Source organism: Homalodisca vitripennis, chromosome 8, assembly GCF_021130785.1.
Source record: "Homalodisca vitripennis isolate AUS2020 chromosome 8, UT_GWSS_2.1, whole genome shotgun sequence".
In the NCBI taxonomy this organism is placed as follows: Eukaryota; Metazoa; Arthropoda; class Insecta; order Hemiptera; family Cicadellidae; genus Homalodisca; species Homalodisca vitripennis.
The window spans coordinates 11,099,450-11,113,470 of NC_060214.1; the positions used below are offsets into that span (position 1 = coordinate 11,099,450).

Genomic DNA, 14,021 nt, shown 5'->3' on the forward strand with positions numbered 1-14,021 from the left:
TGTTTTGTTGAAATTGACTCTAGAGTTTGTAAATAATCAAGTAAGTTTTTAAAACGATAGTCCCTTTGTAATTTGACCTATTTTCAACTTTTCAATAAGTGCTGGTATGTCAAAATGTACAATTCACTCATCAATAACATTTTATGACCTTTTGTCATTAGTTATTTGAACTATTAAATCAAATATTACTGCATTATACAGCAGTTGAAAATTGAAAAAGTGACTATATTATTGTCTTTTGTCTAATACCTAATTATGGTTTTGATTTCATGGCTACGGAGTCTGTTAATATCAGTGATTGGTAACCTTAGTGAAGTCCTACATTATCAATGCTTAAGATAGGATTTCCACCAACTTTGTTCCAATTCATGTAAATGGTCAACCCAATTTGGTGACCAAAACTTTACAGCCAAACAACCATGTTTTGCTACATATATATATATATATATATATATATATATATATACTACTTTTTTTATTAAATATTTTCTTTTTCAGATACTTTTAATCAACAAAATTATTCAACAAAACATAATTGAGAACAGAATAAAGTCATTTAAAGGAAGAGAAAACGTGGATATAATTTAAAACTAATATTTAGAGAGACTTGAGTTCCATTCATCGTCAAAGGGTTGTCAAATTTTCCCAAGCATAAAAATGGCAGCCTTCAGTAGACCTAAGCAATTTATGACGATCTGTACCTCATTGAGGATAAGTCGTCCTTCCAAGAAGTATGCAGCCCTTGACAAAGGACATAAGGAGTAAACAGTCTACACCTTTCCCTACTTTCCCTATATGCAGACATTGTCTAGCAAATACAAAAGTAAGAACAGACAATGTGGCTCTGCCAATTATTTATACTTCTATAGTAATCCTACTTGTAGACGTCCTTTGTTTGGCGAGGCTCAGTCTCCTGGTAAACTAGAGCCGCAGTCAGCCCTAGCTGCTCTTTGTCAGATTGCTAGTGGGTGGGCTGAGTCAAGGGCGATATTTGCTTGGACTGTCCCTTGCACTTTGAGCTGTGATATTAATATGATATCTATGATTCCTTGTTTGAGCAGTTCATCATCATGTGTTTAGGATGGAACCGGAGCTGAGGCATCGTCGGTACACAACTTGTGTTGATGACTATTTGTGTTTCGAGAAGAACAGTCCAACTAATGAAAAAAATTAAATTATGATTTATTCAATCATTCTAAATGTACGTAGGCCTAACATAATTACAATATTTACTTTATATATAATTTAATTTTTTACATGATACTATCCTTAATATTTTTTCATCTCAGTGCCAGCTCAAAATAACATAAAATATACATGATACATGGACAGTTAAAGTTGTTATATTAAGAAGTTTGATTAACTTTTAACAGTCAAATTCGTTCCTATTCCAATTTATAGTTTTCACACTTTTTAATGTATAAAGATTTTTAATGCGCGCTGAAAACATAGGATTTTCAATATGTAGGCCTAGTATGTATTTAATTTGATTGTCAGAATAGATATTCTGTCAGTGTAGCGATAATCCTCAGTTAATTAGATTTGTATACTTTGTACAAAAGTTATAATGCTACTTGCTACTGATAAAACATATCACTGTTTGCGTGATACCTTATTGGATAAAAATAGATAGATAATATTTTTATTTCAAAGCACAAAGAGAGTTTTATGTTCTGTTTTTCTTAGATATTTTTGTACTGCTATCAATTCTAATTACTTTATTATTGAATGAATTATAAAATATTTGCCGTAACTATTGATCAAACATTGTTTACCGAAATATTTCTATAGCGATATTTTTTAATATTATACAATATTATATTTGTTAAAATTAAAAGTGTTATAAATAATTCAAGACACTTTTTAATTATTATTAATTATTTTATTACTTTGTTGTATTATTTTTACGCGTGTTTTCCAGAATTATTTAAAACCCGCCTTCCGAACCCAAATTATTGTATCGGCAGTGTGTTACAAACCTTTCAATTCGGAGATGTATTAACGACTTTTGTCACCTTGATTAAATAATTCTAGATTAACGACGTTTTTGACGTAAGTTATATTAATAATTGTTAAGACTTTTATCCAATTTTTAGAAAATAATTATTAAAATGCTATAACTCTTTTGGAAAAAGTCACAGGTACAACTGAAGAACAGAGAACATGATCAGTAAAATATCTACAAGCAGAGGCTGTGTACTGTGTACTGAGGACTGTGAGATCTGTGCTACAAAACTATACTAGCGTCCCGCCACCGGTGTCCGAGTGGGCTGCGTCTAGGCTTATCACGCCGGTGACCCGGGTTCGAATCCTGTATGAGGTGAGGGATTTTTGCACCTTAATAAATAATCACTAGATATTGTAATAATAAATAGTAGGAGTACTACTAATAGCATATGCAGTCCCTTACTTCCTGCACTACATTATGGGTTTATAAAACAATTTACGAGATATTCCACTCTACTTAAATAAAATGAATACATATTTTTTCAATCAAAATTGTATTATTATATAAAACTAAATCGTTTTTCGTGTTTAATCTTAGGTACCAGTGAATAGTACAAAATAAATGTCTAATGTCTTTAATATCCAGATTATAAGAAAATATTTTCACATTCCACTTTACATTTTTTTCTAATGTAACAATGCTTGTTTTAGATATTTTTAATTCGAATGGGCCAACACTTTAAATCGTATATTATTAGTGACTCATTCTCAGTTTTCAGTAATATTCATCACAGTTAAGCAAACTTGTCTGCTTGTTGTCCTGTGAGTCAGGCTGTTCCACACCGCGCATGCGCATTATCAACGCACAACCCCCAAAGCGTAGTTTTAGGTCTTAACACCGCCCCTGCCCCCACCACCAATCCATAGGGGTTTCCCTTAAATACGGCGCAAGCACGCTAAACCCTTCATTCCGATAAAGTGTAACTTAATACATTTATTTGAAATAAAGTGTGTATTGTGCAAGTAAAATCTCCACGAAGTTTTTTTAAGAATGCAGCAAATTCGTAAGTAAACATTTCATTATTTTTAAACTGGTGTACAACATATTATTTATTTAGCATGCGTTTTACCTCCAGCTTGTCATACTGTTGGAGAATGATTTGAGATTTGAAGACCACAATCTGTAATAAGAAAAAAATTTAAGCAATTCTTTAAATATTTAATTGTAATAACAGATATAAATTAACTCCATATACTACTTATACATAAAGATTTTGAGACCTTCTTGATTTAACTCCATGAAAACAACGTTAAAAGACGTTTAAGCCCTTATTTTTAGTAGTATAGTTATTAGAGGTACCTCAATAAAAATATATAACTAATATGCGTGCAACAACTTATATTTTTATTTCTTTTTTAAATTTTTCTTGTTTTATTATTTCACTGTTAAACTTTCAAAAATAAATTATCATTAAATACTAAAAACTGTTTTGATTCTCGGCTCATGATAAGGAATATTAACCAAACAAATCTAAATTACCTGTTAAATTAATTAAGGAAGCGATAATAAACAAAACCAACGTACTATATATTAATGTATACAAAATAATATAAACCATACACATGTTTTTACATATTTCCTTTGATACTTAATAAGGACTTCTTGAATAATACTGTAATTACCAAAGTGAAACGCACCAGAATCAATCTTACAAATCAAAAGTTCTGTTCTAAACTTTTTAAAAAAGTGCTGTTTTATTTTTAAAGTTAATATGAAATAAGTTATTTGCTCAAGATTTTTATTTTCTACACCTAATAAACGCTAATTTAATCAAATTATATAAATATTTACTATAGGTTTTTAATAAATTTTATAAAATATGAATAATGGCCCTGTTTTGCTACACATATTAGACAGCGTTATTTTGTCAATTTTAGGATATAAGTTATGTGGAGAAAAATTAAATGTTACTGGTCTTTTTTAACAGTATTGTATCTATAAATATAAATTATAGTTTAAGCATTGTTTATGCTAATAAAAGTCGCTAAATACATCATTTATAAGGACTCACATTCCGTGATCTATTGTAGTCTACATAGTTAACAAGTCAAACCTATAGGTTTCCTACCAAACAAAATTGATGTTAGTATTTAGTTACTTATAACAAACCAATTCAGGTTTATTTATTTTAAATTAAGGTACACAAACGCAAAAGTATACTCTTTTATATTAAACAATATATACAAAAAATACTTTTAATACGTGTTTCTGCTAATAGGCAATATTCATTAACTGCATTTCTTAAGCCTTAATTTAGCAGTCTGTAGAATTACGCACTTTTTTAATTGTGAGACAAAATCAGTTTTATTGTAAACTTGCGCTAAGATATTTTTATGTGAAACCGTTAGAAGAATTTCTCCTACAAAATCTATTTGGTCACAATGTTTGATGGTATTCGCAAACAATAAAATACCTTAGTAAAACAATCTTTAAGCGTATTTATGTATTAATTCTGTTATAAAAAACGTATCTGCAGCACAGAAAGTTTACGTGTACCTGTAAACCACATATACTGTGATTCGAATTTGGTCTCAAAGTTACAGGTAATGCAACGTAATTTCCAATATTCTACATGACTTACGTGTTTATTACTAACATCAACATGTAGGCTTTGGCGTGTATTGTATTTCTTATTGTGTTTAATTCTAGAATTATTGCAGAAACCATTATTTAAGGCAGAAACACTTTTTATATACAATGATGATAGATAATTCGTACATTATAATATAAGAATTATAGGAAATGCACTGATATATAGTTTTCATTCAATAACGGATTGTGTACAGAACCTGCAACCCTGACGGTATAATAAACTGTCTTAACAAGGTTCATATCTGTCCAAGAGCGTTCATATAGTCAATATTTACTTAAGAGGTCAAATTATAAACGCGATTTTCTTTTTGTATTAATTTTTTTGAGGATGTTTATTTTTAAGAAGGGCGATTCTAAACAACGAAATAACTTCCGTCCTATCTCTCTACTGTTAATATTTGCTAAAATATTTGAAGAAAATGTTAAGACCCGTTTGTTACAATTTCCAAACAAACATTGTTATTTTAGTGAGAAACAATTTGGCTTTAGGGGACAATTGTCAACCGAAGATGCGCTTTTGACTTTTTAGAGGCAACATACGACACAATTAACCGTGGGAATAAATGTACACCTTTATTGCTCGACATAACAAAGGCTTTCGACACCGTAGACCTTGACATAATCTTAAAAAAAATGTTCATGGCCGGTATTAGAGGCCTTCCTCTTAGATGGTTTTCAAGTTATCTTACAGATAGAGAACAATGTGTAAGAATCGAAAATGTTACTATTAACTTCGGTAAAATTAAATACGTGTGCCTCAGGGCTCAGTGCTAGGCCCTATTCTCTTTTTAATTTACATTAACGATTTATGCAACGGTAATTTTAAAGGACAGCTTGTTGCTTTTGCTGATGACACAGTCTTCATATACAGCAATAAGGATATAAATGTGGTTTTTAATGAGCTACTTAGCGACTTGAAAGCGTTGAGGCTTTGGTTTGATAGTAACTTCATGATCTTGAGTGGAAAAACAAAGTGTATGGTTTTTAGTCTAAGGGAGGAGATTTTGTTTGATACACCTGTTACTTATCATGAGTTAAATTGTAATCGTATACAGCTGAATGATTGCGGATGCCTAACATCGATCTTCAATAACATTAAGTACTTTGGTTTAGTAGTTGAAAAAAATTTGTCTTGGAAAAATCATATTCAAAAACTTCTTTATTAACTCATTTTAAAAAAAGATCTTTTATTAACTTAAGAAAGTTCTATTTATTGCGGAATTACTGTCCTAGAAATGTTCTTTTGATTCTTTACCATGCACTAGTAGGATCAAAATTGGGCTATGGTCTACGATACTGGGGGGGGGGGGGGGTTGCATACTTCACAACACTTTATCCGGTTTTCATTGTACAGAAACACTTTGTACGCCTAATTTCACGAAAGAGTAAACTAGATAATTCTTGGCCTATTTTTAATGAATTAAGGATTCTTCCGTTGCGCAACCTCTACGTATTTAAAGTTCTTAAGTTGTTTTACATGAGAAGCACATCACGTAACACTACGAAATATCAATTATAATTTACGGAGATATAACTTGATGCCAGTTCCAAAATCCAATCTCACTATTCATACTAATCTTTTCAGTTGTACGGCACCAAGATGTTTTAACATAGTTAGCGGAATCATTGGAGAATATTACAGTATAAAAAAATGTTTAAGCAATCTCAAACTTGGCTTTTTACACAAGAAAACATTGATGAATATCTCAAAATTATTAAGTAAATCTACGTTTTTAATATCTTTTCTATTTTGTGTAGGATTTGCTGTTGTGTATGTTGTAGGACTTTGATTTTTATATATGTGTGTATGCGTAATTGTGTAGAGACACAATAATATTTAACATTATACCTTATTTATTTTTTTCTCTCTTTAATATATGGCACAATACATGTTAATATGGCACTTAATTTCGTTAAATATAAAAATAAATGGGTTTCTATGGCTTAGTTTTGAATTATGTATTGTGTTTATATTTAATCTTTTTTAATGTCACAGTTAGGAGCTAAACATACTAAAACTCATCAGATGTGTATTTTAAACTCTGAGTAATTTTTAAGTGGCACAGAAGTTTTTCGACGTTTTTGTTTTGATTTGTTTGTACAAGTTGATGGAAAACCAACACAGGTAATGCCTATGGGGTCCCTACTTTATTTCGATTTGTAGTTTTTGTTTTGATGTTATGATACAATTTTGATATAATTTGTAAACATTTTTTATAGTTTTGTAAAACTGTATATATCTTTACCGAAATAAAGATTTGTTTTTTTGAATTAAATCGTTCATGTTAGGCCACTGAATTCGTAACGAAGGGCTTCATAATATCCCGACTATGCAAATCATAGTATTGGAACCCTTGACCAAGCAAATATATAAAAATAACAAACATTTTTATAGTAAATAATTTATACCTTTATACTTCTTCGGTTTGATTATTGTTATTGAAGTGTGGTTAGTTTTCTATAACTAAACAGTAGCGTTACATAATAAAATGGTTAATTACTTATATTCAAAAATGCAAATTTATTAATCATTTTTTGCACTATTTAAATTGTTGCTAACAAAACTCTAATGAAGTTTTAGATAAATGTCAAGAATATTGTGTTATTTGTAAAAATATTAATTGTATAGACTAATATATAATATAAATTAGCATGTTCAGTAAATATGACTAAATTACAAATTTTTAGTTACTATTAAGTATTATATTAAATAATTTATCCTTTATATATCTTCGATTTGATTTCTTTTATTGAAAGTGTAATTATATATTTACAAAAGCAGTGGCGTAGCATAAGGAAATAATAATTGTTACATGCTTTGTTACGGTCTGCTGTAACAGGTGGTCACTAAAAAGTCAAAACTTAATTGTACACTACATTCATTAAAGTTATAATTATATGAATCCATTAATGTCATGTATAAAACAACGTTACTGATCACATTTCTTAATTTATGTTTAAACCAAAATCACTATAATAAAAAAAAATGTTACTGGTTCACGCAATGAAAAATATATTTGGACGGGAAGAAATTTAGATTCGTGACACTCGCATGTTAGTAATTACTTTAAGAAGAAAACATTTGCTAATTACTTTAAGAAGTAAACATTTGCTAACCACTTTTTTTATTCTCCTTAAAACGCTTTAAAAAACTCAAATACAGTTTTAAAATAATGTCAAGAATATTGTGTAAACTACGGCAATAATTAACAAATACATTAATTTATAATAATTATTCAATTAATATTACTTTACTTAGCGGTTGTAAGGATCATTAAATACTTGCTTTCTCGAGGACTTCAAAGTATCCCCTGTTTGTCTTTAAATGTTTAAATTTAAAAAGTTTAAAGAAGTAAATACCATTACACATACAATCACATTTTTGTATCTAGCAAAATAAATAAGAGATAAGCCAGTGGCTACTAAGCGAACTATAAATAATAAAAGTAACGTTAGCAAAATATGGTATATTCGAACCGTTTGATGGAAAGATTAGTATGTCAAATGTATATAATTTAATCTAACAGGAAATATTATTTTATATTATATTACATATTCTTTTCCATGTTATTTTTAGATTGCCAAGTCCCCCGCCACATGGGCTGCCGGCCCCAGCACTATGTGCCAACTATTATGGCACCTCCTGGAAGTGCTGGGGTATACCCCATGGGGTATCCCCATATCGTCTACCACGGTAAGAACATTATGCTTTTCTAAATACTTACATATTATCAGAAAATTATAATTTTGTTATTTTTAATATTTATTACCAATGGAATTCAGAATAAGGTGAGCATTTAATTTCATGTATGATTTGTAGACGATGCTTTGAAACCACTATAAATATAGTTTACTACGTAAAAAACCGTGACTACATTCAATACAATATGGTACTTTGTATCTCAACGTGTTCTAAATGTTATCATTAATTGCTATAAATAACAAAAAAGAGAACGTTTAATAAAGGTCTCATTGGATATTTCTCAGCCTTTACGTGATCGGTGTAGACGAATTTCAATCATTACCACATATTTAAATCTATAATTATTTTAAATAACGCTATATTGATTTGCCAAGTTTACAAGTTCCTTTGAAAAAAGCTATATCATGTTCTCGTAATTAGATTCAGAAGTATTACATACTATATGCACATTCAGTTATGTCTGTGAGAGGACATTTTTAAAGTCTGCACCTAAAATTAACGTTTAATAAATTTCAATAATCTACAAAGTTCGGGCAGTAACTGCTTCAAATTTTTAAGGTGGTCAAATATACACCCATCGTAAATAAGGACATTGTAAAGTATATATAACGACATAGCACCTATTTTGTCACAAACTATCTAAAGGTGAACCATCTTATAATTCATTGTAACTATTCATTAGTTATTAATTACTAAATTTCAGGACTTATTTTCAGTAATTGGTATTTTCAGGACAACAACCCCTGCCCTACTGCCCCCGGCCACCTACAGCTCTAGTACATCCCGGCCAGTATGGTGCCCCCCACATTAATATAGGTTAGTTCATGTGTTCTCTATGATTTTATCATTGATTAATTAGAGAACTTTTTAATAATTCTAAATAACAATTTTTAACTAATGGTTCAATAATTACAATTTTGCAACGTTTAATGAAACAATAAGTCGTCAACCATTACAAAGAATCTCATAATCAGCTATTACCTTGTGTTTCTTAATGTAAATTTATTGTTATTTTCAGGAGAACCTCATATATATTATGGGGTCCCATCGTTTCGCCGGGAACGGGTTTTATCCAGGCTCCCGTCCCTGTCATCTCCCACCTAACAGGTCCCATCAGACCAATGCCTCCCAGTCCCATGACCCCTCTCCTAGGCGTTCCTAGAACACCACTGCCCCCCAGTCACTTAACCCCCCTGCTGGCCGTTCCCGGCAAAGCCCAGCCCGCCGTCCCAGGAGGTCCCCTGCACGTCCTCGGAGAGTCCAGGACACTTCGGTCTGGTTAGTTTATTTCTGTCCATTTTATTTACTTCGACGTAGTTTTTTTTCAAAATTTTTTCAAAAGACATGGTTTTTGTACTTTTAATATAATAACTTAAAATGTCATTTTTATAACTAAATTTTACCTCCTTCGATGTATTTGTATTGCAAAATGATTGAAAAATCTGATTGTTATTTAAAATGAGCAAATCTATTATTACACAATTTTTTTTTTCAAAAATATAAACTAATCATAGGTTTTAAATTGGAACTTATTTAATAATTTTGAAACAAAACAAAATAGCAGTTTAATATTTTAAATTGTTCATTTATAAAATATCCCTGTAATAAAACCATACAGCATATTTGTAATAAATACTACTACTACTACTTTAACAGATCTTTATACCTTTATCCGTTTTTCAATTCCTGATGCTTAATTTTAAGATCCAAGTATCAAAGATTGAGGGTTCTAAAATAAGGAAAGTAATTCCAATTGTTTGTTGTTTTCTCAACAGATGGCAGCAGTACCGAAAGCTCCAGTGACGAGGAGGGGCCCATCAGAGCAGACGGCGGAAGCCCTGGTACCTCGGTGCGAGGAGGGAGCAGTTGTGAGCTGCACAACTGCCTCAAGAGCTACCTCCTCAAGCCAAGTGAACTTCTTGAGCTGGGTAAGTCTCTATGCTTAATCACTCCTCATATTATCAACACTAGCTACAATTCCGAGTATATATTTTTATTTTAAAAAAATTCAATAATTTTTCAATCCAAACCTTTTCCTGTAATATTCTATTAAAAACAAAATCTAATTTTTTATTGTTTATAACAACACAACACTGCATAGAACATTGTCACAATAATAGTTTTTATAATATTTATGAAAACTATATTACATATAATATTATTTATACATATCGTTTCCAATTTAATCAGATCCCAAAAACATCACTTAACATGTCTATTGAAAAATACAATTTATAAACTTACACCGTCAGAGAAAAGCCGCCCAAGAATTTCACCAAGGTATAACCTACTCTGTTCATGATATGATTATATAGTTTTTTATATATATTGAAAGGGTTCTCTAGTTATTATAGGGTTTTGCAATCTAAAACCCCAGTTGAAAGAGGATGACGATGAAGTTCCCCAAAAGAGAAAACCATAACATACCAGTGGAACAATATAACCATATTAAACCATTTTAAGTATAGATTTATTTAAGATTCCAGATAAATATCTACGAGAAAAAAACAACTGTTTAATTTTTACACAGCTGATCAATGAGAATTTTCCAGTTAAAGCCAAGATCTATGTATATCCCTAAGAAACGAACAGAATATTAGATCCAAAACCTGAAGCCCTATTATATAAAAATTACTCTCTTGGGTAGTTGCGATTTATTAATTTGACGTTTGTCATTAAACTAATAATTTACTGTAATCTAATATATTGTTTTCATTTCAGGTTATCCTGTGGAGAGTGAGCTTTTTCCTGGGAAAGCCATGATTCTCAGGACCTCTGACCCTAGCCAGCCTCGTAGTCAAGGATTCAATGTAGACGTCAAGGAGTTTGTGCCGATGGGGTCTGACTCCACCATGAGCCTCAACCGCCCCTACCCTATCCCCAAGCATACCAGTGATAGAAACAGTTGCCACACCCCTCCTAAGACAGGGGCCGTGGAGCGCAAATGTGTTCGCTGCAAAAAGTACTTCCTTGTCACCGACAATGGGGAGTACGTGAGCAGCGAACAGTGTATCTATCACTGGGGCCGACTCTACCCCAACCCATCCTGCCCATCCTATTACCTTTGCTGCGAAGGTATCCCGTCCTCCCAGGGATGTTCGACCTGCAGGCGCCATGTGTGGAGTGGGATCTCCACCGGTATGAACGGTCCTCTGGAGGGATTCGTCAGGACCCTCCCCCGGCAGAATCCCACTCCAGAGGACCGTCCAGACGTCTACGCCCTTGACTGTGAGATGGGCTTTACAGTCAGGGGCCTAGAGCTCTTGAAGGTCACCGTGATCACTCAGGACGGCTCTGTGAAGTACGAGTCCCTGGTTCGACCTGAAGCCGAAATCGTAGACTACAACACGAGGTTCTCCGGTGTCAAGGAGGAAGACTACCGCGGCAACTTCAAGACGTTGAGGGAAGTACAGAGTGACCTGACCGAGTTCATAAAGGAAGACACCATCCTCATAGGCCACGGTCTTGAGAACGACCTTAGAGCCTTGAGGATGGTGCACTCTTCCTGCGTGGACACGGCGGTCGTCTTCCCTCATCGCCGTGGGTTGCCGTTCCGCCGGGCACTGAGAGACCTGGTAATGTACGTCCTCGGCAGGTCGATCCAGGGCAATCCTGAGGGTCACGACAGCACCGAGGACGCCAGGGCCTGTCTGGATTTGTTAAGGTATAAAATTTTTAACGATTTTAAGATATCGTTTTAAATTTAAATTTTATTACTTTTTAAAATTTAAAATTTATTAAGCTTGATTTTTTCAAAATTTTTAATTTTTATATATACAGTCAGATTTTTTAAGATAAAAAGGTAGTCAAATTATCTTAAAAAATGTAATACACAAACAAAATTTCTAAATTTTATACCTCGCAAATTCAGACTTTTAGATTTAGGTTTTTAGTTTAAGTTATTATATAAATTTTATATTACATATATACTGTACATATATAATTTCAATAAACATTGAATCACAAAAAGTACTTGCTCCACCGGGACTCGAACCCGGATCTTTCACTTGCCGGGTGAATGTGCTACCATTACACCACAGAGCCCTCACTTTTTACGATTCAATTATTTTGTATATTTTAGCCGTTTCTTTTACATATGTGTTTAAATAACCATACTAACATATGATCGGAAGACCAAATACCTGTCAAATGACTTTTATTTACTCATTAAATTAGTATAAGTGGCAATAGCCTAATTTAATTTCAATAAATATTGAATCAAAAAAAAGTACTTGCTCCGCCGGGATTCGAACCCGGATCTCTCACTTGCCGGGTGAATGTGCTACCATTACACCACAGAGCCCTCACTTTTTACGATTCAATTATTTTGTATATTTTAGCCCTTTCTTTCACATATGTGTTTAAATAACCAAACTAACATATGATCGGAAGACAGATTAGTAATCTGTATTTGATATATATATTTTTATTGGATTTGTCTTATTTTTTGGAATACTATTTTAAATGTTACTATTATTTAGACCGATATGTTATTCTTCTTTTGTGTTTAATTTCTCTCCTTTCCTTTCAATATCTAAAAGTTTCATGTTCTTTTCAATATTTTTGTAGTTATTGTCAGTTTCCAATAAGTGTTCAGCAAAATTTGATTTTATTGTGGACATTTTATTTGTTTTCAAAGCTTGTATATGTTCTTTAAACCTTTTATTAAAATTTCTTCCAGTTTGTCCAATACAATAGCTTTCACAGTGACTACAGTTAATATTGTATACTCCATATTGATAGTATAATTCTTGTTTGTCATCATTTTTGTTCACTTTCTTTTCAATAAGTTTAAATGTATTATTTCTTGTTTGTTAACTGATTGAAAACGATGAATTTTGAAAGGTTTTTTCGAACAGCTTTGTTTAATTTAGTACTGAAAGGTACACATATATATTTCTAAATTACTTTAGTATTGGGATTAGGTAGTATTATGCTGGTAGACATTATTGTAGACATGTTACTTGTTTTCAAAGATAGTATATGTTCTTTAAACCTTTTATTAAAATTTCTACCACTTTGTCCAATACAATAGCTTTCACAGTCACTACAGTTAATTTTTGTATACTCCAGATTGAGTGTATAATTCTTGTTTGTCATAATTTTTTTTCACTTTGTTTTCAATAAGTTTAAATGTATTATTTCTTGTTTGTTTACTGATTGAGAATGTTGAATTTTGAAAGGTTTTTCGAACAGCTTTATTTAATTTAGTACTGAAAAGTACACATATATATTTCTTAATTTCTTTAGTATTAGGATTAGGTATTATTATGTTGGTTTTATCGATTTTTCTTGTTTCTTCTTAAACATTTTGTCTACAATATGGGTTTGATATCCATTTTTGACAGCTAGATATTTTATTATTCTCATTTCTTTAGTTTTATTCTCATCACTCATTGGTATATTTAACATTATGTTCACCATTGGGTGAAATGCTGATAATTTGTATTTCCAAGGATGGTTAGAGGATGATAGTATTAGATCTGTTTGGATTGTTTTTCTATAAATTTCAAATGAGGATTTCCATTAAGATTAGAAATGCTTGTATCAAGAACATTAATTTTGACTTTTTGGACTACTTTTGAAAACGTAATTGTTGGCAATATAGAGCTGAGGAATGTTAAAAAGTGGTCTGCTTGGTTCTCATCTCCATTGAAAAGACATAAGATATCATCAACATATCTAAACCAATAGATACAGTAAAATGTGTAGATATGA

General features: G+C 31.5%; 1 protein-coding gene across 1 annotated transcript; it reads left to right on the forward strand.

Annotated features, from left to right (window-relative positions):
- The first annotated feature begins 2,220 nt into the window (after positions 1-2,220).
- LOC124367097 (RNA exonuclease 1 homolog) lies at positions 2,221-12,197 on the forward strand. Its single transcript, XM_046823751.1, has 6 exons — positions 2,221-2,320; positions 8,178-8,294; positions 9,036-9,119; positions 9,322-9,581; positions 10,079-10,231; positions 11,025-12,197. Exons 4-6 carry the CDS (start codon positions 9,425-9,427, stop codon positions 12,002-12,004), a joined length of 1,290 nt encoding a protein of 429 aa, XP_046679707.1. The 5' UTR covers positions 2,221-2,320; positions 8,178-8,294; positions 9,036-9,119; positions 9,322-9,424; the 3' UTR covers positions 12,005-12,197.
- Positions 12,198-14,021: the final 1,824 nt, after the last annotated feature.

Coding starts and splice junctions, on each gene's coding strand:
- LOC124367097 (XM_046823751.1), top strand. CDS start 9,425: ATGCCTCCCAGTCCCATGACCCCTCTCCTAGGCGTTCCTAGAACACCA. Junction 9,582..10,078: donor GTCCAGGACACTTCGGTCTG/GTTAGTTTATTT, acceptor TTTTCTCAACAG/ATGGCAGCAGTACCGAAAGC. Junction 10,232..11,024: donor AAGTGAACTTCTTGAGCTGG/GTAAGTCTCTAT, acceptor TTTTCATTTCAG/GTTATCCTGTGGAGAGTGAG.